At 47.3% G+C, this 23,491-nt stretch overlaps 1 protein-coding gene across 1 annotated transcript; it reads right to left on the bottom strand.

Moving 5' to 3' along the window:
- Positions 1–1,893: 1,893 nt before the first annotated feature.
- Positions 1,894–21,087, bottom strand: NYX (nyctalopin). Its single transcript, XM_032618891.1, has 3 exons — positions 21,004–21,087; positions 4,694–4,741; positions 1,894–3,306 (listed from the first exon to the last, which is right to left on the bottom strand). Exons 1-3 carry the CDS (start codon positions 21,085–21,087, stop codon positions 1,894–1,896), a joined length of 1,545 nt encoding a protein of 514 aa, XP_032474782.1.
- Between the last annotated feature and the right edge of the window lie 2,404 nt (positions 21,088–23,491).

The following is a 23,491-nucleotide window of genomic DNA, read 5'->3' as shown; positions in this document are numbered from 1 at the left end:
CAATACTGATACCAGAGTGTGTTATGTTGAAGATAAAAATAGCAGCTTGTGTGCTGCAGAAGACAGGAGATTAACTTCCTTCTATACACAGCAATCTACCTCTTGGATCTGGGCATCAGAGTCTATCCTGTTTTTTAAAATGCTGGTTGTGACCCATTAAATTGAGTTGATGACCACTAATGGTCACAATCCATTTGAACACTCCTGCACTCAGTGGTGCTTACTGCAACATTTCTAATAGTTTGTATTACCTAGAGACACAGAAGAAGCACTATGGCCTTGAAGAACTGACAGCTCAGCACACCCTGAATCCATGTGGTCTTTGAAAACACACCCCTTCAAATACAGAGAGAGGACATTAAGATTAGGAATTGCCAGGATGTTGACAAAGGCAGTCATTGTTACATGTGTGTGGAGGTCGGCTTGAGCATGTTATGTAGCAGACACACAGCCTCTACTCTGGCATTCAGCCTTGGGGGCTTACAGTTGGCCACCTCCCATCCTGAGAAATCGCTCAGCCCCCCTTCCCAGCTACTGGCTGCCTCCTTTCCTCTTGGCCCGTTAGTCAGCCCCAAAGTGTGCGGCCCATAATAATTCCCACACCTAATGGGATCATCCAAGCTGGAGACTCCCTGCCCCACTAACAGCATCTCTGTGTCTTTCGGATACTCTTCCCACAAAACAGGAAAGAGGATTTTGTGGCCTCCTTAGGAGAGTCACAATGCATGTCTGCATATGAAAGACTCTTGAAAAGTCCTGCAGAAGAGAAACCTTTTTAATCTTTTTTTGTTTTTAATCGTAGTATTTTTAGAAATGTATTTATCCACAGACAATGCCCCCTCCTCTTTTTTTCCCTACCCTGCCCTAAAGTTCCTTTGCGGCTAAGGCCACCCCTGGGAACAACTGTGGAGTAAATGAAATGATTCTTTGTTTTAAACACCCCCTAACACATCTCAGACCGCACGAATCACTGCCACCACCTTAGGTCTAAGTCCCTTTCCCATCGCCCTTCTCTCCTGTCCTACCCATCTTCCTGGACCCTAGTGTCCCCAGGCTCCTGGGGGAGGGGGAGGAGGGTTGTAGTAGAAAACAAAGGGATTGGACTTTTTTTTTAATTTATTTTTGCCTGCATTGGGTCTTCGTTGCAGCATGCGGGCTTTCTCTAGTTGCAGCAAGCGGGGGCTACTCTTAGTTGCAGTGCACGGGCTTCTCATTGCGGTGGGTGGCTTCTCTTGTTGCAGAGCACAGGCTCTAGGCACACGGGCTTCAGTAGTTGTGGCACACGGGCTCAGCAGTTGTGGCTCATGAACTCTAGAGCACAGGCTCAGTAGTTGTGGCACAGGCTTAGTTGCTCCGCAGCATGTGGGATCTTCCCGGACCAGGGATCGAACCCGTGTCCCCTGCACTGGCAGGCAGATTCATAACCACTGCGCCACCAGGGAAGCTCCAGGGATTGGGCTTAATGGTTGCCCCACCAGGAGAACTGGCACGGTTTTTAGTACTTAGCCAATGGATTAACTCTAATTCAGGCATGCAGGCCCAGTTTCCTGGAAGATGGGGGGAAGGGATGGGAGTGGGGCCCTGTAGCCCTAGAAACTTCCAATTCCTAGTCTTCTCACCAGAAGGCACATGTTCCTTCTTGCTTCTTTTCCAATTATGCCCATGTGACAGGAGCAGAAATCCATAATCTCCCCCCTCCCACACATGGCATTTCCCAGGGTCCTCCTCTTCCCAGGGCCATCTCTGGAGGCAAACTGTTCCTTCTACCTTCCGCTGTAATTTTCACCCCTGCCCCCATCCTGTTCCCCTCTCCCCACACCAACCACCATCAAGCCCAGTTAACTAAACTCCCTTGCCTGGCAAGGCAATCTGGGCCACTCCAGTGTGGCACAGTCAGTCCATCTGGAGTACAAACACCACGTGCTGGGCCACGCTGAGCAGAAGACCAGAGCCCAGGAGAAACGGTGTCTTGTGGCCCGAGCTGCCCACCCCCCGGGAGGGAAGGCTGTCAGACAGCGAGGCGTTGACCGGCCCCTCAGTGGTATTGGCCGCCTCCGCCACCGGGGCCCTCGGGGCCAGCAGCTTGGAGAGGAGGCTGCTGAACCTGCTCACTGTGGTGGCCGCTGGCTCTGGGGACGGACCTGGACTGGACGCGGTGAAGTTCAGCTCCTCGGGGTCCACACAGAGGCCGTCGGCGGAACGCCCAAAGGCCACCTGGCGGAGGTCCAGGCCGGCCACGGAGCCCGGGGAGGCGCACGGCACGTCGGCGGCGCGCCCAAAGCTCTCCATCCAGTCCCGCAGCCACTCCAGACGACAGTCGCAGCGCCATGGGTTGCGGAAGAGGAAGAGTCGGCCCAGGAAGAAGCCGGGCTGGAAGGCTGCCCAGGCGAGCACGGTGAGATGGTTGCCGTTGAGATGCAGGGCCAGGAGGCCCGAGAGGTTCTGGAAGGCGCCCTCTTCCACGAAGGCAATGCGGTTGCGGTCCAAGTAGAGCAGCTCGAGCTCAGCCAGCTCGGCGAACCAGGCGTGCGCCACGCGGCCCAGCGCGTTGCCGCCCAGGTTGAGCGTGCGCAGGCGGCGGAGGCCGAGGAAGGCGTCGGCCGGCAGCGCGGCCAGCAGGTTGTCGTTGAGCAGCAGATGCTCCAGGGCGCTGCAGTCGCGGAAGGCGCCGCCGTGCACGGCGCGGACGCGGTTGGCCTGCAGGTTGAGCGACCGCAGGCGGTGCAGACCCAGCAGCGAGCTGGAGGCCACGGCCTCGATGCGGCTGCGCTCCAGGTACGCATGCGTCAAGTTGGCTAGGCCGCGCAGAGCGCCGGGGACGCGGCGGAACAGGTTGTCGAAGGCGGCGAGCTCGCGCAGGGCGGGCAGCTCGGCCAGGAGGCGCTCGGGCACGCTGAAGAGGCGGCAGGCGGCCAGGTCAAGGCGCCGCAGGCGGCCGAGTGCGGCGAAGGTGTGCGCATGCAGGTAGCGCAGATCGCCGTTGTGCGCCAGGCGCAGCTCGGCCAGGCGCGGCAGGCCCTTGAAGGCGCCAGGCGTGATGAAGGACAGGTTGTTGTGGCGCAGCGACAGGCGGCGCAGCGACGGCAGCGTGCCAAAGGCCCGCTCGCCCAGGAAGCGCAGGCCATTGCGGTCCAGGTCGATGGAGGCCGCCTCGCACGGGAACTCGGCCGGCACCCGCAAGAGGCCCGCGCGGTCGCAGCGCACCGAGCAGCCGCGCTCCACGCTGCTGCAGACGCAGGCGGCCGGGCAGGCGCTCGCGCAGGCGTCCTCGGCGGCCCGGGCGCTGGGCAGGCCGAGGACCACCGCTGGCGGGGGCGGGGGAGAGGGGAGGGAGGAGAAAAGACAAAAAAGGAACAACTGTCAGCCACAGCATCGCCCCAGGTCCAATCCTACCCGTAAGCGTGGCAGGATGCGGCCATCCACCAAGTTCTCAAACGTCCCGCAGAGCCCTGTCCTCCAAAGGGCCTCGTTCCGCCTCCCACACCTTACTCAGGTTTCCCCACCCATCACGCCCTTCGCCTTTGCTCTCAAGTTCTGTTCATCAGCAAAACTCAGCTGGAATCCAGGCACCTGACCCAATCCTAAATCCCGCTTCCCACCACCTGTATCATGGCTTGTGCTCTCCTAGACCGCGACCTAGAGGGCTTGTTGTCTGCATGCATAGAGGGACCTGGAGGGCATCACTGTGGCCTACGCTCTAGCCTTGTGCTGCCTAGTACCTAGCCCCCATGCACATGGGGCTGTTGAGCATTTGAAATGTGAGTAGCCTGAACTGAGGTGTGCTCGCAGAGTAAAATACACAGCAGATCCCAAAGACTTAGTACCAAAAGAAGGTAAACTATCTCATCAATAATTTTTATATTGCTTACATGTTGAAATGATATTTTAGATATATTGGGTTAGCGAAAATATTAAAATCAATGTCGATAGTTTCTTTTCACCTTTTTTATTGGGCTGCTTAGAGAATTTAAACATGTGTGGCTTGCATTATATTTCTATTGGTGCTGCTCTATTCCCTCCCACCGTAAGAATTCAATTTTTGAGGGCTTCCCTGGTGGTTGCAGTGGTTAAGAATCCACCTGCCAATGCAAGAGACACGGGTTCGAGCCCTGGTCCGGGAAGATCCCACATGCTGTGCAGCAACTAAGCCTGTGTGCCACAACTACTGAGCCTGCGAGCCACAACTACTGAGCCTGTGTGCCACAACTACTGAAGCCCGCGCACCCTAGACCCCGTGCTCTGCAACAAGAGAAGCCACCGCAATGAGAAGCCTGCGCATCTCAACAAAGAGTAGCCCCCGCTCATCACAGCTAGAGAAAGCCCGCGCGCAGCAACGAAGGCCCAGCACAGCCAAAAATAAATTAATTAAATAAATTTTTTTTAAAAATAATAATTCAATTTTTGAAAACCCCCACTGAGCAAATTAAGCCTCATTAAGAAGGGAGAATTAGGAAACAGGTTGGGAATGAAAGTAAAGCCTATCAATCTTTTTTTTTTCTTTAACAGTCACTATAATTAAGCCATAAGGACAGCATACTAAATAAACTATCGATGACCTTCTTACACATCTCAAAAATTGCTTGTGGACACTGTGTGGTTAATTCCAGTCACCAGTCTTCACTCTCTAGAGCCTTTTTTCCATCCTCAGGGGAAGGACTGGTGCTTATAAATTAATTTTGTTCTGAGCATTTGAATGGAGGATCAGATAAAGCCTTCCAAAGCCCTCCAGGTGGCTTGCCACCTGCAGGAAAGCAGAATGGCATGGCCTGCTTCTGTATGGTAGCCAGAAGTCCCAAGCCCCATCTTCAGTTCCAATGGAAAAGGCAGGATGGAAGAGGCACAAGTTTTATTTTCTGGCCAGGAGCAGCTGGCAGGTGGAATGTGCTCCATCTGAAATTCCTGCAGAGGAGCAAAGGTGCCCAGATGTAAAACCTGACCACTGCTATTCATAATTTCTACCTGTCCTCGACAGTACTCCCAAATTCCGGCCAACACCCTGGCTACCGTGCAGTCCCTCCCACTGTATACACGTTATGCCGCCTTGCCTATCCAAGCCCTGGTGGGAACCTGAAGGTGTGGCCACACAAGGAGTATGTATCAATAGACGTGCTCGCTGCTGCCTCTGTAGGTTTGCTCAGCTTCCAATGTCTTTTCAGTACATCTGTTATGGACACTCATGTTTTTCTCAGTTTCTAGGAAGGGGATTCAGCCCTTTCAGACTTGGCTGGAGAACACTCAGCCCTTTGAGGAACCCTTCAGTTGTAAACTGTAGCTAGTTCAAAATTCTGATATTCCAGAGACTTAGCTTTTCCCTCTCCCTAAGAACTGTGAACTAGACACCAAGCTTCCAGCAAGGTTCTTGGACCCTGTGCTGGGCTTGGCTGTAAACGGGGCAGCTGCTGGGCGGGACAGACAGACACCCTGTTAGAGAGACAGGGCCAAGAATGTAACCTTAACTCCAGGCATCAGCTGGACAGAGGCAGAACCTTATTCTATTAACTCTTCCAACTGGGTCAAGCAGAGGCATCAGATTTCCTTACAAATAGTCCTTCATTCTACTCTCTTCTCCTTTCTAATTAAGGGAAGTGCACACTCTCAACCATATGACTCATGTTTCTGCTCCACAATAGCTAATATTGTTCCAGGCACACTGTATGGCTCAGTAAGTATTTGCAGAATTAAATAGAATTGACGCCTTCCTCTGTAACAATCCCTGCTGGGGGATGTCATTTATTTTTAAAACTTTGTTAAGGAATTCATGGGATTATGACAGACAGGATACAACCAATTTGCTTGCATAACGCAAGAGATCAAAGTTTGGGCTCTTTGGCTGCCAGTTGTTTTTTTTTTAATACATGCAAGAGGGGTGGGGGTGAAGCTTTTTATTGTATATCTTTTTACCTTGTACATTTTGAGCCATGTGAATGTATTACCTATTTCACAAAATAGATTAAAGTGGGTTTTTTTTTTAACTTTAAACACTCAAGATGTCACTCTTAGAGACCTATTTTCAGCCTCTGAAACTTTGATAGCCATTAGGAACAATAACTAATTTACTGGACTATTTAGTGAAATTTAAATTAAATCAAGTAAATTCTCAGAACAGACAACCAAACTCCAGTATTGGTTTACCCAATATGAAGACTGAGTATATGCCTAGTGAGCCAGAAAAACAGGGCACCAAAGCAAAATTTTTATTTATTTATGCCTGTGTTGGGTCTTTGTTGCTGTGCACGGGCTTCTCATTGCGGTGGCTTCTCGTTGCGGAGCACGGGCTCTAGGCGCGCGGGCTTCAGCAGTTGTGGCATGCAGGCTCTAGAGCACAGGCTCAGTAGTTATGGCACACCGGCTTAGTTGCTCCGCAGCACGTGGGATCTTCCCGGACCAGGGCTCGAACCCGTGACCCCTGCACTGGCAGGCGGATCCTTAACCACTGCGCCACCAGGAAAGTCCCCAAAACAAAATTTAAAAAAATAATAACATAGGGACTTCCCTGACGGTCCAGTGATTAAGACTCTGCACTTCCACTGCAGGGGGCGCGAGTTCAATCCCTGGTCGGTGAACTAAGATCCCCCATGCTATGAGGCGCCGCCAATTAATTAATTAATTAAATTAAAGAATAATAACATATTTGGGTGAGTTCTGCTTGCAATAATGGCAGAGTAGCTTGATCAGACTAACATTTCTGCTGATTGCTAGTGTCAACTCTGGAAAGATACTTTTAAAAAATCATTTGAACACAACACTGTAAATCAACTGTACTTAAATTTTTTTTTAAAATCACTTAAAAAAAAAAATCACTTGAAGGCACTGGAGAGAAACCTAAACAGGCCACCAGAGTAGATACGACCCTTAAATTAAAAGAAGCAAACTAAGTGAGAGGCACATTTAACTGGCTTTTCCTCTGAGGGCATTTTCAAGTCCACACTGCACATGGGCAGTAGAGCTCAAGCAGAAAGCAAGAGTCTTACTGGGCTGAGAAATTAGAGGTCAGAGTGTATAGCAGCAACAGTGGCTGGAAATTGAGGAGGGAAACCATAGGAAAGAGGGAGCCACAAAATTTGCACACAAGCTCTGCTTAGATCCTTGTTTGAGTCCTAAAGTGCATGTATATGGAGTGAGTCCAAGAAGCCAAGAACAGAACTCCAAAAGAACTAAACAGAGATTTCAGCAATTTCCCAGTAATGGGAAGCAGATTAAGAGTTCAAAGTCCACCTAGTTAGAAGCTCTTATAAAACACCTCGACCCCCGGAGGGCCACACCTCAGGAATAAAGACCATTTCCCAGGGCAAAGGGTAAAACGGAACTAGGCCTTCCCTAACAAAGACTGAAACCAAGCTTCCCCTGTATCAAGGGGATCTGCCAGTAGTTTAGCTGAAGGCCAGAAGGAAATTCAACACTCTTCAAAGGAAGATAAGAGGATCTAGAGTTTCTATAACCACAATATCTGCTATACAATCAAATAATACTAGATATGTGAAGAAGAAGCAAAACACGACATTGCTCAAGAGGAAAACAAATAGTTAACAGAAGTAGACACAGTGACAGCCCAGATGTTAGAATTACAAAACAAGGATTTATTATAATTATGTTTAGGAATTTATAGGAAAAGATGGATATAATGCACGAGGACGTGGGGAATGTGAATTTTAGAAGTATGGGTCAATTAAAAAAAAAGGCATGGAAACTGTGAATATGAACCAAGTAGAAATCTTAGTACTAAAATAATACCATGTCTGAAATTTTTTTAAAAAATCATTGAATAAGAAAAACAGCAGACTAGACACAACGGAATAAATATTCATGAATTTGAAAGAAGTCAATAGAAATTACCCAAAATGAAGCTCAGGAAGAAAAAAGATTGGAAAAAATATGATCAGAGCTTCAATGACCTATGGGACAATATCAAGCAATTAGACTAACATGCATGTATTTGGAGCCCCAGAGGAGAAAAGAGAATATGGCAAAAAAATAATTGAAGACAATTTCCAAAATTTGATTAAAAACACAAAGCTCAGCAAACCCCAACTAATATCACACACGCGCACACACACACATATTATCTAGGCACATCACAAACTGCTGAAAACTAAAGTAGAAAGAAAATTCTTTAAGGCATCCAAAGAAAAAAGACACGTTACATAGAGTAAACGTCAATTAAAAAGTGATGACTCGGGGCTTCCCTGGTGGCGCAGTGGTTGAGAGTCCGCCTGCCGATGCAGGGGACACGGGTTCGTGCCCCGGTCTGGGAGGATCCCACATGCCGCGGAGCGGCTGGGCCCACGAGCCGTGGCCGCTGAGCCTGCGCGTCCGGAGCCTGTGCTCCGCAACGGGAGAGGCCACAACAGTGAGAGGCCCGCGTACCGCAAAAAAAAAAAAAAAAGTGATAACTGATTTCGTATCAGAAACAGTGGAGGGCATAAGACAATAGAATTATGTCTTATAAGCTGCTGAAACAAAAGCAAAATCTGGCAACCCAGAATTCTATATCCAATGGAAGTATCTTCAGAAATGAAGTACAATAGAGATGCTTTCAGGTTAACAAAATCTGAGAAAATGCATCTCCATCAGATCTTCTGCACAACAAGAGGTGAAGACATTGTTTAGCTAGAAGGAAAATGACACTAGATGAAAGTCAGATCTACAGGAAGGAATGAAGAGCAATGGAAATGGCAAATATGCCACTAAATATAAAAGACCTTCATTACTTAACAGACAAGTGACTGTTGAAAGCAAAAATAACAATGTGTTGTGGAATTTATAACATATGTAAATGAAAAATATGACAATAGCATAAAGAATGAGAAGAAGGGTAAACTAAATTGTACTCATAAGGATCTCGTGTTACACATGAAACTGTATAGGACTAATTCAAAGTAGACCACGATACAGACTTGATGTAAGGGATATGCACCACCAGCATAACTGCGTGGGCCACAGAAACCATGCCGCAAGCCCATCTGGGTGCTGACTGCCTCTTGATGCTTTTAAGAATGGGCATTGCAGCGGTGGTGTGGATCTTGTCAATTAAGTGGAGAATGGGGAAGCAAAGGCTTTTCCCCAAACCTTTAAGGTGGGTTTTTGTTTGGGGTGGGTTCCCCCCACCCCCGGATTTTTACTTTTAAATCTTAAATGATATACTGCAGGCCTCAGGCATGACAGACAATGAGCAGGTGAAGAAACAATGGGAAAGTGTTCAAAAACTCCTGTGTTAGCTAACAAGCTTCTGAATGTATCGCTGTAGTCCACAGAGAAGGCTGGGAAAGGTAGCAAGGAGATGCTCCATCAGCTACTGCAGCCTTCAGACAAAGTTGGTGTCTCTTTGGACTTTAAAATTGTTCCTATGTAGCTTATTTTATTTTTGTTTAATCAAATACACAAGAGGGTTTTTCCATGGGGGAAGAAAAGTAGACCATGATAAATTAAAGATGCATATTGCAATCCCTAGAAAATAAAAAAGAATCTCAACCCCTACCTCACAGCATACACAAAAACTCATGTTAAATGGACCAAAGACCTAAATGTAAAAGCTAAAACTATAAAGCTTCTTGAAGATAACACAGGAGAATATCTTTGTGACCTAGCAGTAGGCAAAGATTTCTTAGGGAAAAAAAAAAAAGCATTAACCATAAAGGAAAAAAGTAATAAATTAGATTCATCAAAATTTAAAAGTTCTCATCTTTGAGAGACACTTGAGAGAATGAAAAAACAAGCCACAGACTGTGAGAAAATATCTGTACATTTTCTCTGTATATATCTCATAAATGACTTGTATTCAAAATTTATAAAGAACTCTCAAAACTCAATAATAAGAAAACAGGCAACAAATTATAAATAATTTATTAAATAATAATATTCAAATAAATATAATTTTATAAATAAACTTATTTGATAATATTATTAAATAATAAACTATAAATAAATAAATCACCCAATTAATAAATGGGCAAAATATTAGAAGAAACACTTTACCAAAAAAGATATACAGGAGACAAATAAACACATGAAAAGACGGTCAACATTATTAGTTGTTAGGGAAATGCAAATTAAAATAGTCACCTATTAGAATGACTAAAATTAGAAAGACTGACCACACCAAGTGTTGGAGAGCATATAGAATAACTGGAACTCTCTTACACTGCTGGTAGGAATGTCAAATGGTGCAACCATGTTGGAAACAATGTGGCAGTTTCTTTAAAAGTTAATCATACACCTGTCTTATGATTGACCCATTCTACTTGTAGGGAAATAAAAGCACACGTCCATACAAAAGGCTTGGGCATGAATGTTCACAGCAGCTTTATTCATAATAACCCAAAACTGGAAATAACACCAACACCCATCAAGAGTTGAATGGGGGGACTTCCCTGGTGGGGCAGTGGTTAACAATCTGCCTGCCAATGCAGGAGACACAGGTTCGATCCGTGGTCCGGGAAGATCCCACATGCCGTGGAGCAACTAAGCCCGTGAGCCACAACTACTGAGCCTGCGCTCTAGAGCCCGTGAGCCACAACTACTGAAGCCTGAATGCCTAGAGCCCGTGCTCCACAACAAGAGAAGCCACCGCAATGAGAAGCCCGCGCACAGCAACGAAGACCCAACGCAGCCAAAAATAAATAAATAAATAAATGTATAAATAAATAAATAAAAAGGAGATGGATCTATTTGTATAACATGGAAAGACTTCTAAGATATATTTTTTTTAAAAAGAGTTGAATGGGTAAACAAATTATGATATATGCATACAATGGAATACTACTCAGTGATAAAAAGGAATGGATTATTGATACATATAACATGGATGACTCTCAAGATAATTCTGCTGAGTGAAAGAAGCCAGACAAAAAAGAGCACATACTGTATGATTCCATTTACAAAAAATTCTAGAAACTGCAAATTAGTCTATAGTAACAGAAAGATCAGTGGTTGCCTGGGGATGGATGGGGGGGGCAGGGAGGGGCAGAAGGGAAGGATTATAAAGGGGCATGAACTTTGGGGGTGATGGATGTGGGATATGTTCATTATCTCAATTGTGCTGATGGTTTCATGAGGGAACACTTTAAATATGTTTAATTTGTTATATGCCAATTATATTTCAATAAAGCTATTTTTTAAAAAAGATATCATTTGTGTGTGTGCCTGTATGTGTGTGTGACTTGTATACAGAATATAAAAACTACTCCTACAAATGAAGAATAATGAAAAGACAAACTAAATAAAAATGAGTAGAAGACCTGAACACTTTACAAAAGAATATGTTAAGTAGCCATTAAGCACAAGAGAAGGTGCTCTACATCATTAGCCATTTGGGAAGTGCAAATTAAAACTACAGTGAGATTTCCCTACACACTCACTAGAATGGCTGACAACCCTAAATACTGGTGAGGATGTAGAACAACGGGATTCTCTTACATTGTTGATGTGAGTGGAAAATAGTTCAATAACTTTGGGAAACTTTGACAGTATCTATTAAAGCTAAACATATGACTATGATTCAGCAATTCCATTCCTAGGTATTTACCCAAGAGAAATGAAAAAAAAATGTCCACATAAAGACTGTACAAGAAAGTTCACTGGGGCTTATTCAGAATAGACCAAAACAGGAAATTACTCAACAGCAGAGAAATAAATTACAATATAGCCATACAGTGGAATACCACTCAGCAATAAAAAGGAACAAACTATTGACACAACAAAAACATTACAGTGAGCAAAAGAGAGCTGACATAAGAGTACATACTATACGATTACATGTACATGCAGTCCCAGAACAGAGCTGCTTGAAGTGGCTCTGGGAGCTCAACAGAACATGGCCTGCAGACGTATTCCACGCCCAAAGACAGCAAATATGCACAGGGCAGAGTTTGGGAAGTATGGTACCATATGTTGTCCAGGTGATATAAGCATGTCTAATGCTATTCAAATTAACCACAGTTTATGGGTTTCTTTTGCTCTTATAACAACCAACTTTTAATAAGTATTTGCTCGGGCCAAAGCTTGCTATATATATTATTCCATTTAATGACAACCCTGCAATGTAAGTATTCTTCTCTTCTACTCACAAAAAGAGGAAACTCAGGTTCAGGGTGGTTAAACACCATCAACCTTTGATTTTTGTCTTTCCACTGTACTGTACTATCCCCCACCCCCCAACCCTAGCCTTTCTGAGCTTCTGTTTCTTTAACTGTGAACTGAAGAGCCTGCACTTCTGACCTTGGAGGGCCCTTCTGGCTCTCATTTTCCACAGTTGGACAGCAGCTGTTGCCAAGCACCACGTCTAAGAAAAAATACCCCACTCAAAACCCCATATTTCTCTGCAGCCTCCTCCAAGCCACAGCTGTTGGGACTGCAGGTGAACTTTTTTTTTTTTTTTTTTTTGCGGTACGCGGGCCTCTCACTGTTGTGGCCTCTCCTGTTGCGGAGCGCAGGCTCTGGACGCGCAAGCCCAGCGGCCATGGCTCACGGGCCCAGCCGCTCCGCGGCATGTGGGATCTTCCCAGACCGGGGCACGAACCCGTGTCCCCTGCATCGGCAGGCGGACTCTCAACCACTGCGCCACCAGGGAAGCCCAGGTGAACATTTGACCTAAGCAGAGCCAATCAGGTTCGTTCCTTCCCTGTGAACATGGAACAGGCAGCGAGATCATGTGAGCACCAACTGCTATATAGCATTGGGGCTGGGGTTTGTACCAAAGCCATGTACAGGTCAAAGTCATCAGGGAGTGGGAGCCAAAGGCAAGGTAAGGAAACTGGTGTGCAGAGAGAGGAGTAGATTGGCCATGAGAATCACAGAAAAGGAGATAAGGGACAGTGGAAAGCTCCCTTTAGTTCCCATAAGGCCCTGCTATAGCTATTTCTGTGACATTTCCCTGCTTCCATTTCAGAAACCCACTCAAAACATCTGGGCAGACCAGTGGATTTCTGTTCCTTACAACCACACCGTCTCTGCTTGTAGTGGACATTTGATGCCTTTTCCGGCTACCCAGCTCCTTTTAAGTACTGTTCATACATTTAGGGAATTTCCTACATTATAAGTCCCGCCTCCTCAACACAGAAGCCAGAAACTCTCTTTTCTCAACTTCCCTTGCAGTTAGGGCCCAGGCATGTGACCTAGCTTTGCCTGTCAGAAGTAGGCGTCAGGCAGAAACCATTTTCTGGCCAGGATGGTGGCAGAGGGCATCTGGCTTCCAGGCTCCCATGGTGGAATTTCAGGCACCCAGCACCCAGCATGTTGCCTGGGAACGGTCAGGTGTGTCCGCCAGTGGTGGTGGCCATGGGGTCTTTGCTGGAACTGCCCCACTACCTGACTTAGGCATTGCTCCGGGCAGTGGACCTCCAACCAGGAAGCCTGGGAACACCTAGCATCCCTGAATAAACCCTTTCTCATCTTCAGTGACCTGGAGCGGGTTCTATGGCTTTGCAGTGAGATTCCTGAGCAACGTCCTAAGTAAGACAGGTTCCCGTAATCCCTTGGGTACCATCTCCTCCTTCTGGCCCCTCCCCCTTTCCCTGAGAATCTCATGAACTCCTCACCTTGAAAGAGAAAACGACTCAAATTCAAGACCAGGCAGCACCCCCTCAACCAAAAGGAAGCTCTTTGCCATTCATTGGCAGGAAATATAGAAAATGGAATCAAAAATTGTTTAGGCCATCCCCAATTTTTCCAAATTCAAATGAAAAGCGGCCTCTCCTGGAATCAGAAGGGATCATTCCAAAGACAAATCTCCTTGGCTGTCCAGAGCTGAGTTCCATGGGAATCCCTTGGCCAAAAAAACATTTACCAATTAAAATAAAGATCCCAGTTTGTGAGAAGAGAAAGTCAAACTCATTGGCAGTTACTTGGCAATTTATTTTCTCCCATCAGAATTTTTGGGAAGGCTCCATGTGGAAATCTGAAAAGGCTTCAGTGCTTTTATTCCCAGCCTGAGGTAGGGAGGGGAAGATGAGAAATTCAGCAGGATGGGCCTCCGCTCAGCCTGCCTCTGTCATAGCTCCAGGATTCACATGTGGGGCATTCCAGAGCATTTGGTCTGGAAACACTCCTCCTGAGGGTGCGGCCTCTCACGCTAAATCTCTCGTAAACTCTGATGACACTGCCTTTTCCCCCCTGCTCTCTCATACTGCTTTATTTGTTGTTTTTTTTTTCTTTTGTATCTCAGTTTCCTTATCTGTAATAGGTGGACAATTATGAGGAACAAATGACTTGTAATACTTGAAACAGCTGTGAAAGCATTGGGCCAAGCTAACAGCAGATTCCATGAGCCACTGTTGTCACAAGATTCAATCTCACCAAGGGGACCAGTACTTCAAGGACCATGTGAATATCTGCCCCAGAGTGGAAAGCAAAATACCAAGTGTCAGAATACTGAAGTTATTACTACAAGTAAACTACAAAGGAAGAATCTAGAATGGTTCTCTACCTGGGCTGCACATTAGAATCACCTAAGGAGCTTTTAACCAACTCACAACTCACCAGACAGATTACATCAGAATCTTCAGGTGTGGAAGCAGGCATCGGCACTCTAAAAAGTTCCACAGGGAATTCCAATATATAGCCCAAGTCAAAAACCAAGGATCAGGCTTCCCTGGTGGTGCAGTGGTTAAGAATCCGCCTGCCAACGCAGGGGACACAGGTTCTAAGCCCTGCTCCCGGAAGATCCCACATGATTCGGAGCAACTAAGCCCATGTGCCACAACTACTGAGCCTGAACTCTAGAGCCCATGAGCCACAGCTACTGAGCCCCTGTGCCGCAACTACTGAGGCCCACATGCCTAGAGCCCGTGCTCCACAACAAGAGAAGCCACTGCAATGAGAAGCCTGCGCCCCAAAACAAAGAGTAGCCCCCGCTCGCCACAACTAGAGAAAGCCTGTGCGCAGCAATGAAGACCCAACACAGCCAAAAATAAAAGAAATAAAAAAAGAAAATCCAATCCCCCCCAAAAAAAAACAGGGGTCTAGGTGGACCAACTTTATAAAGATGGGATTCGTCTGTGTGGTATCAAACACTACAGGATGTAACATAAAGTTATCTCATGCCCCAGCAATTCCACTCCTAGGTGAAAGTGGGTGTTCTAACAAATACTTGTACGCAAGCGTCCATAAGGCAGTATTCACAATAGCCCAAAGATGGAAGCAACAAATGTTCAACAACAGGTAAATGGATAAACAAAACATGGTCTAGCTACACGGTGGAATATTAATCTGCCGTAAAAAGGAATGAAGTACTGACACATGCTACAACGTGGCTGAACCTCAAAAACATTATGCTAGGGGAAAGCAGCCAGACACACAAGGCCACATATGATTCCACTTATATGATGTATCCAGAATAGGCAAATCCATGGAGAAAGAAAGTGGATTAGTGGTTGCCTGGGGCTGACGGAAAGAACAGAGTAGTGACTGCTTAATAGGTACCGGGTTTCCTTTTGGGATGTGAATGTACTAAATGCCACCGAATTGTACGCTTTAAACTGGTTAATGGTTAATCTTCTGTTATGTGAATTTTACTTCAAACAACAACAAAAAAGGTACAAGGTGTCCCTGAATTGGGGCAAATACCAGAAATGGGTCCCTGCCTTTGTATTCTGGTCCAATATACTGGCCAGCCCCCGAGCTGCAGGGAGGCAGGCGGCGATGGCCGGGCTCAGATGCCCACACAATGATGTCTCTTTTTAATTATATTTTTTTTGGAATGATGTCTTAATGCAGACCAGCTGAGGGATTTCTCCGTAGGTCCTCAGCGTTTCGAGTATATGCCTTTGCCCCTTGAGGTTTGCTAGGAAAAGAGTTACTCATGGAGTTTCCAACCACAGGCTGAGTTTGAAGTGTTTCTTCATCCTCATTGTTTTCAAAGAACTTGTGCCTCACGAAGCCAAAATAGCAAGGGAAAATGTGGTCCATTTTCTGATTTCAGCAAACTCTCTTCAGCCACTTTGGCTCTACAAGTCATTCCCCTCCCACCCTCGGTAAATGCTATCCCAATTACTCCTCAGACCAAGCCCCAGTGCTGGATTTTCAGAACCAAATGGGCTAAGGGAAGCAGAAATGCAGTGAGGGAGACCATTCCATGGCCTCTCATCTCACAGTGACCCCAGAACTTGCTTCTCACATCATGCAGGTATCTTCTGTGACAGAAAAGAAAGGCTCATGGATTCACACTGCAGCTTTGCTGGCCAATGTGAATCATGGGGGGGCGGGTGGAGAAATCATTTGATCTTCAGAGGCGTGGTCTGCTGACGGCCTCGCAGGCCCTGTGGATCTCGAGGTGGAGAGCTGTCCCATCTGAGGAGGAGAACACTAGGCCCCAGAAAGTCCTCCAGGTCTAAATACAACTGCTCCAAACTGGAAACAACTTAAGTGCTCAACTATAGAGTAATGGATAAACAAACCAGTACACCCAGGCAAGGGAAAACTACTTGGCAATCAAAAGGAAGGAGCTACTTATCTATGTAATGACGTTGATGAATCTCACCCACCTACTACCTAGCTCTCCACAGTGCCTGACCCTCAATAACGAGGGATTTGTTCTCATTGGGGTGCAGCTGCTCTCTCCCTACAACCTTCCTTTTTTTCTTTTAAGTCAAGTTGATTCAGGTATAATTTACTTACGATAAAACATATCCATTTTAAGTGTACGTAGTTCAGAAAGTATAACAAACATATACACCCACATAACTCCCACCCCAATCACAATTTAGAATATTCCTACTATCCAGAAAGTTTCCTCAGGCACCTTTTTTTTTTTTTTTTTTTTTTTTGCGGTACGCGGGCCTCTCACTGTTGTGGCCTCTCCCGTTGCGGAGCACAGGCTCCGGATGCGCAGGCTCAGCGGCCATGGCTCACGGGCCCAGCCGCTCCGCGGCATGGGGGATCTTCCCGGACCGGGGCACGAACCCGTGTCCCCTGCATCGGCAGGCGGACTCTCAACCACTTTCCCACCAGGGAAGCCCTCTCAGGCCCCTTTGACAGCAGTCCCCTCCCCATCCTCTGCTCCAGGATACAGTTTCCGAAGTATAGTCTTGCCTGTTCTAGAACTTCATGTAAATGAAATAAAATAGTTCTTTCAGTCAACATTGTGTTTGTGAGATTCATCAATGTCGCTCCAAAGATCAGCTGATTCCTTATTATTGCTGAGCAGTGTTCCGTCGTACGGCTGTGCCGCCATATGCGTATTCAGTCACCTGCCGATGGACATTTGGATTGCTTCCAGTTTTCACCTATCGTGACTAAAGCTGACTAAAGTGACTAAAGTCACCTATAGTGACTAAGGACTTGGGCGCAAGTCTTTTTGTGGACATGTGTTTTCATTTCCCATTTATCTAGGAGTGGGATTGCTGGCTCATATGGTAAATATATGTTGAACGACCCAAGAAACTGCTGAACAGTCCTCCACAGGGGCCGAGCCGTTTTGCATTCCCACCAGCTGGGGAGTCCCAGTCACTTCACATCCTCACCAACAATTGCTATGGTCGTTTTGACTAGCCATCCTAGTGGGTGTGAGGTAGCATCTCATTGTGCTTTGGATTTGCATTCCTCCAATGACTACTGATGTGGAGCATCTTTTCATATGCTTATTAGCATTTTGCATATCTTCCTTGATGAAACAGCTATTCAAAAATGTTTGCCAATTTTTAAAAATTGGGTTGTCTTATGATTGGATTTGAAGAGTTTTTTATATATATTTTTTTTAATGCAAGACCTTTATCAGGTATTGTCATGGTTCTAATCTGGACAGCTTCACCCATTCAACAAGCAAACCCTTATTAAGAACTTACAGTAAAAAAAAAAAAAAAAAAAAGAACTTACAGTAAGACTCTAGAGACAGGAGGCAAATAAGCCCCAAATCCTGGCCCTCATTAAAGACTCATGGTTTAGAGCAAGCCAAGGGTGAAGACCCCTGTAAAGCAAGGCAAGGAAGTGGGATATTGTGGACAGCAGGAAGACCCTGAAGGGGTTGCCATGGGGGAGGGGGGAGAGGAGAGGCATTTCCAGGAGACTCTCCTGTGGAGAATTTCTGTTTCAGTTTTGCCCTAGATTTACCCTGCTGCTATGAGCCACCTCTGATTCCACCATGATCTTGTTTTGTCAGGCTGATTCAGTCATTTTTCTCTAGCTGGGGTGGTAGAGTCCTATCCCTGCCTGCTTCTCGGGAACACGTTGTCTGCAATCCTTGTGACTTGTAGTCAGAGTAATATTGTCTGTGCCGCTGAGTGCGTTTTAAATGAAAGCGCCAGGGAATGTGGAGATAGTCATTAATTTTAAGTGCATCTATTGTTAGCAAATGATGTCACCGCTCAGCTCTCCAATTTGTCACAAGAAGCCTGTCTGTATTTCGGGTCTCTGCAGCAGGGACAGTTCCTGTTTGGCAGCATGCAGGCTATGAATACTGTCTGCTTTCTGTGAGGAACGGGAGAGCTTTGGGTACAGAATTAAAATAATGTTGGCTCTTCGAAGCAAACATTCTGTCCCAATGAGTCAATCAAACTTCATATCCTTTCTAGGTAGGAGAAATGGCAAGGAGCTGACTGTTTGTAATTATATAAATGTCAACCTCTATCCTTTGGAGACTCCTGCAGCTAGGAAGTCATGTCCTATTTATCCATACTGTTCCCTGAGCCTTGTTCCAATTTTTTTTTCTCATTTACTTATTGAGTTGGCCATTAAAGAATGTAAGTTTCTCAAGGACAAAGGGTATGCAATTATCTCTCTCATGATATCCCTAGAGGGAACTGAAGGTACAGTGTGTACCTGTTGATTCCTTGAATACAGCAAGTTCTACTTTTTGAAAAGGTGGAATTAAAGAATAAGAAAATTCTATTACTACCGTTCTTAGACTTATCTGGTAACATTTTCTCTGCCAGCATGGCATAGAGAGGTCTATTATGTGGGTCGTTATAACCTCAAATAATTATACATTCACCTGAGGGTCAGAAGAACAGAGTCTGTGTAAGTTGCTTACTGCAGAACTTAACAAGGGATTTCTCCTTGGGCTATCTCTGTTGGGTTGGAACACCTGGAGCTGTAGAGTGTGGGAAAAAATTGGGGATGAGTCTTCTTGTTATATGAAAACCCATATAACAATAGGACCAAAAAACTTGGAAAAAATTCCTAAACATCCATAATCACATAATTCCAACATGATATTTTTCATGTCGTCTTCCTCCTTTAGGAAGATGATTTCTTTAAGGGATTTTTTTTTTACATCTTTACTGAAGTATAATTGCTTTACAATGGTGTGTTAGTTTCTGCTTTATAACAAAGTGAATCAGTTATACATATACATATGTTCCCGTATCTCTTGAGCTTAAAATAATGTGATTAGAAAACCACTATAGTTTTTGGTAATTACATCAATGAATTCATATCTGAAATTAGAATAAGAAAACCACCGAGAGTTTATTTCATATATTTGGCTCGGGAGTTTTGTTTTTAAAACAAACAGAAAAACAAAAACACCACCCCGCCGCCCCGACCTGCTGTTTTCTTTAACTCTCTGTACCCTCCCCCATGATCGCACATTCAGTGAAACCTAATCAGGAGTATTGGTGTCCAGGTACAGCTTTCATGGAAGCCACCTGAAGCCCACATTTCTTGGGTAGAAGCCCTGTCGTTTCCACGCATGTTCTAGCATCTTCTACTGACTTCCCAACCCCCACACCCACTGGCAGGTGTCTGCTAGGGGACGGAAGGAGGGGGCCTTGGAACTCACCATGCAGCAGCAGGAACAGCATCCCGCAGCTTTTCACGCACCTGGTGGCTTAGAACCACCCAGCTGTGGAATCCCTACCTAAGGGGAGAGAGCACAGGTCACCGGGTGCCCAGGAGGGGTCCCTTGACAACCAGGTCACTCAGACCCCTCTCTATACCTCCACTTCCTCCTGAATGCCCTGCCTTTCCCCCTTCTCTGCATGCATTTCTCCCCATCACCTTGGTGCTGGGTTAAGAAAAACCAGTGACAACAGCCAATCAGATGCTCCCCCCAAACTGACAGCTTGGATGTGTTTGGAAACCCTTCGTCAGCAGCAACTTACACGGACTCACTGACAACCCAGCAAGGAAATGGACAGAGAGGAAACCTCTGCAGAGAAGCGTTAGTGAATAGTCCCCAAATGTTGCTTACCATCCTGGGGCTCTGCCTGATACCGCTCCTCCTCCAAGGTGCCCTTCGGCTCCCCCAGCCCATCCATCTCCCAAGTCAAGCAGCCACAGATGCTAAAAATGATTCGACAGAGAAGGAAAGTGGGGGCAGGGAGGATGGTGAGCCGGGGCAGAGGAGAAATAGTTGCTTATGCAGGTCTGAGTGTGCCTATTTTTCTTTCTCCAGATTTAATGGCAGGAAAATCCTGTATCAGATGAGGATTAACAAAGATGAGAGAACGTGTCTGCCTTTCGAATCACCAAAGCCAGTGACAGATTTTGCTGACACACCAATCAGCTTTATTCCCAGGCCTCAGCTTCTCCATCTGCCTGGCCCCTTTCTCTCCTTAAACCTTCCGCAGACCCCGCCTCCTGCCCCGACCCCAGCCCCAAGCAATTTGCAGCCAGAAATTTGCTTCCTGCCAAATAGGATTATCAGCATTTTCAACAAGGACATGTCATATCACTTGGAGAGGTGGGCAAGGGACAGAACAGCTTAAAATGATGACGTTTTCCCGAAACGCAGGCTGCTGCTTTCCTTTCTCTGTGGAGTGGTTGAAGGCGGATGATCCAAAAACAGACTGGAGATGGCTTTTCACTATCACGAGGCCTAGAGTCCCGGCTTTGGGGTCAAGGCCATGCTTGCCACCCCGTAAGGCAGCAGGTCTGTGGGCCATTTTCAGAAGCTGGCTGAGATTTCTCAAACCCATCAGGACTCAGAGTGTGGCCTCAGACCAGCAGCAGCATCTGGGAGCTGGTTAGGAATGGGGATGTCTCAGCACCCCTACCCCAACCCGAGACCCCTGGTTTAGGGGAGTGATGAAGGGGGTCTGCTCAAGGTGGTGGCAGCAGTTCGGCTGCCCTCACATTCTTCTGGGCCCAGCAGATCCACGGGGCCTGGCTGTAGGGTCTGGCCCTCAGCTCTGCTCGAGCAAGCTCCCAGGTATCCATGGCAACCTGCTACATCCTGGCTGTCACGGCCTCGGTGTGCCGGTGCTGATGGGCCAGGAGTCCCATCCCACAAAGAGGTCTCGGGGTGTGAAGCTGAGCATCTGAGGCTGCTGTGCCCTGGGGAATTTTTGTTTTCTTCCATTTGGGTCTTGAAAGCCAAAATACGGCTGAACTTGTCATAACCTCTGCTGGGAAGGAAGCCGTACTGGGGATGGGGTACGGATGTGGGCAGAGGGAGCCCCCCAGATGAAGTCCCTGTCCCCAGGGGCGGGCTCACCCTGCCCAGGTGAGAGCGGTAGGCAGCTCTCCCCTTGTGACCGCTCGTGTCAGGGGCAGCCTTGCAGCCTTCATTCCAAACCTTGGCCCCATGGAGCCTCTGCAGCAGGCCACAGACGGAAACGTGGCTGTGAGAGCAGCCTGTCGGCACCTACAACCCTGGGCTGTGCTTACTGGGTCCACCTTGCCTTCAGCCTTCTGCAGGCTAGTGGGCCTGGGGCTCTAAACCAAGGCTCTCCCTCAGGAAGACCGCCTCTGCCTGTGAAATCAGACATTTCTCCCGAGTGGGAAGTAAGGAGCAATGAGAAGCCTGTCGGGGGAGAGACGAAGGGCCCATTCACTGGGCCAGCTAGTCACACTGACAGCAACTGGGGAACAAGCAGCCTCGTCATCAAAACCTAGTTCCCAAGGGGAAAAATAGCAAGGAGGGAGGGGTTGTCACAGGAAGTGCGATTGACTGTCATGCCCCCAAGGAGAAACTTCAGACTGGACCCTGTTATCCAGAGAGCAAGACAGCAGGCCCCCAGCCACTCGGGGGCTGCCGGGGCAGTTAGCACCAGTGCTGGCTCTCTGTCTCCATGTAGCTGGTGGCTGATTAGAGGGGCAGGAAAAGGGAGGAGGAGTAAGCTAAGTGAGCCCGTGATATAGAGGCAGCCCAGGACGCCAGGCTTTGCCTTTGCAGGTGGCCTTCTAGAAAAGCTTCCATCAGCAGTGTGGGGGGCGGGGAGGGAGGGACCCCTAGTGTTTCTTTGTAATTCCTGCTGCACTGGTTTGGAGGCAGCCAGCAGGGACTCAGCACGGGGCCTCTAATGATAGGAAAAGACAAAATTCCTCCTCGGGTTCAGGGGTTCAGACTTCGGCGGCCTCCGACGGGCACCCTCAGGAAGGACTTGGATACTAAACCAGATTCTTTGCGTTCCTCTGCTCCCAACTCCTGCTGGCACACATGTACACACACACCACAGGGAAACGTGACCATTCCGCAGGGCCAGCGCTCGAGGGCATGTTCAGCCTGGCACCGAGTTAAACAAAGCAAAGTGCCCTGTTTCCATTTGATACGAGGCAGGAGGATGAGGTAAACTCCAGCAGAGCCTGGGAAGGAAGTCAGCGATCGCGTCATTCCACGCTTTTATTTACTGATGACGAAGCCCCGGCCCAACTGCAACATGAAATGTACTTATGCTTAGTTCAGATTCCCCCAGAGGCAGGTCCTGGGACAATGATACGAATGGAAGTACTTGATTTGTGTAGCAATTGCGGAAGCACCAGCAGGAGAGTGAGGAAGGTAGAAATCAATGGTGTTATCAAACAAGTTGGTGCTGTGACCAAGCGGAGCCTAATCCCTTGGCAAGCTCTTCGAGACAGAGCACACATCTCAGAATTCTCTCTCCTGCAGGGCAGGGAGCTGGGGCACTTATCCACCAACTCCCGCCCTTGGTAGAGGCTGCTCCAGAGGAGATGAGGGGTCGTTCCTTCTCCAGCAGCCTCTGGCTGGCAGGCAAAATGAGGCTGATGGACCAATTCCTAAAGAAAACTTCTTTCCAGGCTCATCTCTTAGAGCAAATCAGGGCGGCTGGGGGAGTAGCTAAGCTTCCCCAACTTGGAATTGGTAAGGAAATGCTGATTACCAAGGAGGCATGGTGTGGGGAGGGGTGTCGGGACTCTTGCCCTATGCAGAGCTGCCCTGGGATGGGCTGCAGGGTCTCATCCTGCTCTGATGGGTGAGGCTGCCCCTCAAGGGCTGCACAGCTGGTGGCTGCACCCTACGTTGTACGGCGATATTCCGAGGACACAGATTTGCCTCCAGCCTTTCTACACCATGGTCACAATTCACAGACATTCCGACTCTGGATGGCTGATCCTCAAGGCCTTTGCTCCTTTCTTTCCCCACTTTTCCACCTGCTGAAACCCCAACCTTCCCGCAGGCTTAGCCCAAGTACTACCTCCTCTAAGAAATGAGCCACTCTTGGCATCCTCCCTCCTCGCCCACAGGCATCAGCCCTGCCCTTTGGAGTGTCTAGATGGTCCAGGGCTGTGCTTGGTCCAAGTCTGCACCCCCTTAACGCCTGGCGGGTACCACCCTCAGACTGGGCAAGATGGAGGACGAGCAGTCAAAGTGCCAAGGAGA

This window comes from Phocoena sinus, chromosome X (assembly GCF_008692025.1).
Source record: "Phocoena sinus isolate mPhoSin1 chromosome X, mPhoSin1.pri, whole genome shotgun sequence".
NCBI classification, from domain to species: domain Eukaryota; kingdom Metazoa; phylum Chordata; class Mammalia; order Artiodactyla; family Phocoenidae; genus Phocoena; species Phocoena sinus.
This window is presented reverse-complemented; position numbering and strand designations above follow the sequence as displayed.